The sequence below is a fragment of the Notothenia coriiceps genome, unplaced genomic scaffold, assembly GCF_000735185.1.
Source record: "Notothenia coriiceps isolate Sejong01 unplaced genomic scaffold, NC01 NC01_scaffold00038352, whole genome shotgun sequence".
Classification (NCBI taxonomy): domain Eukaryota; kingdom Metazoa; phylum Chordata; class Actinopteri; order Perciformes; family Nototheniidae; genus Notothenia; species Notothenia coriiceps.
In genome coordinates this window covers 64,052-65,234 of record NW_011371053.1, presented here as the reverse complement: position 1 = coordinate 65,234, position 1,183 = coordinate 64,052, and the positions used below count along the sequence as shown (strand labels likewise).

Sequence of the window (1,183 nt, the reverse complement as noted above, 5' to 3'; positions counted from 1 at the left end):
TAGGGATGCACGATATTGGTTTTTTGAAACCGATACCGATAACTTCCTGCTTCTCAAGACCGATACCGATACCGATAACCGATAATAATATAATATATATATTAAATGTAGTTTTTTCCTCGTTTTAGCCCTGGGGTCGTCTCTGGCAAACTTCTTTCCTTTTTCAAAGCCTCGTCGATAGGTAAAAGCCCCGGTGCCTTTGCAGCTAGTTTTGGATTCGCAGCTAGTTTAGCAGCGCAGGCGTCTTCGTACGCTTTTAACACACCATCGTAGCGATGTCGATGTTTCAGGTGACTAATCAGGTTGGAAGTATTATAGCTCGTTGCCTTTTTCCCTCCTCGTGGAACTTCTGCATTGCATTTGTTAATACAAATAGCAAGCGAACTATCTAACTCTGAAAATTTGAAATAGTCCCATACTACCGACAACATGTTTGTTTACTGTCCTGGCTTCACGGCCGCACACCATTTACGTCACAGCCAGGCATGAGTTAGGGAGCGCTGGATTTGTGAAAAAGTCCCCTCTTCCTAAACCACTACCACAGTACTGGCAAAACGGGAGGAGCTGAGTGAAAAACCAGCGCCCCTCATCCCAATCCACCCACACCGCAGTATTTTTTTCTTTTTTTTTACCCAAAAAATATATTGTATATTATCGGGGCTATTAATACTTTTATCGGGTTTATCGGGATGACGTCATAATTCCTAATATCGGACCGATAATTATCGGCCCGATAATTATCGGCCCGATAATTATCGTGCACCACTAGTTTTAAAACTTGATTTAATAAAGTCATGTCAATCATCTTTGATCCCAGTGTGACACAAACAGCTTTGTTCAGTCTAAAACAATGTATAACCTAGAGACATAATGTAACTGAAGAACATGTTGTGTATTGTATGTAGGGGTGTCACGGTGTGAAATTTTCGGCTCACGGTTATTGTGACCAAAATTACCACGGTTTACGATATTATCTCGGTAATTTTTTTTTTTTTTAGTGTTAACATTAAGGTGAACATTAAGGTAAGTTTAGGTTATTAGGCAAGAAGCCAGTACTGTATGAGAACTAAGCTGTTTAGCGCCTTACAATGGCGTTTAGTAGTGCACTAGCTACCAACGAATAGAGCATGGCACCGCAGTAGGATGTATTTTAAAATGCTAGCAGTGGGCGTGCTTACACTGA

General features: G+C 40.8%; 1 protein-coding gene across 1 annotated transcript in view; it reads left to right on the top strand.

The window, feature by feature from the left end:
- The first annotated feature begins 1,127 nt into the window (after positions 1-1,127).
- zmym4.2 (zinc finger MYM-type containing 4, tandem duplicate 2) overlaps positions 1,128-1,183 on the top strand; it is an 18,751-nt gene continuing 18,695 nt past the window's right edge. Inside the window, exon 1 of the mRNA XM_010797735.1 lies at positions 1,128-1,138. Coding sequence (XP_010796037.1) covers positions 1,128-1,138 — 11 coding nt within the window. The remainder of the gene's footprint in view (positions 1,139-1,183) is intronic.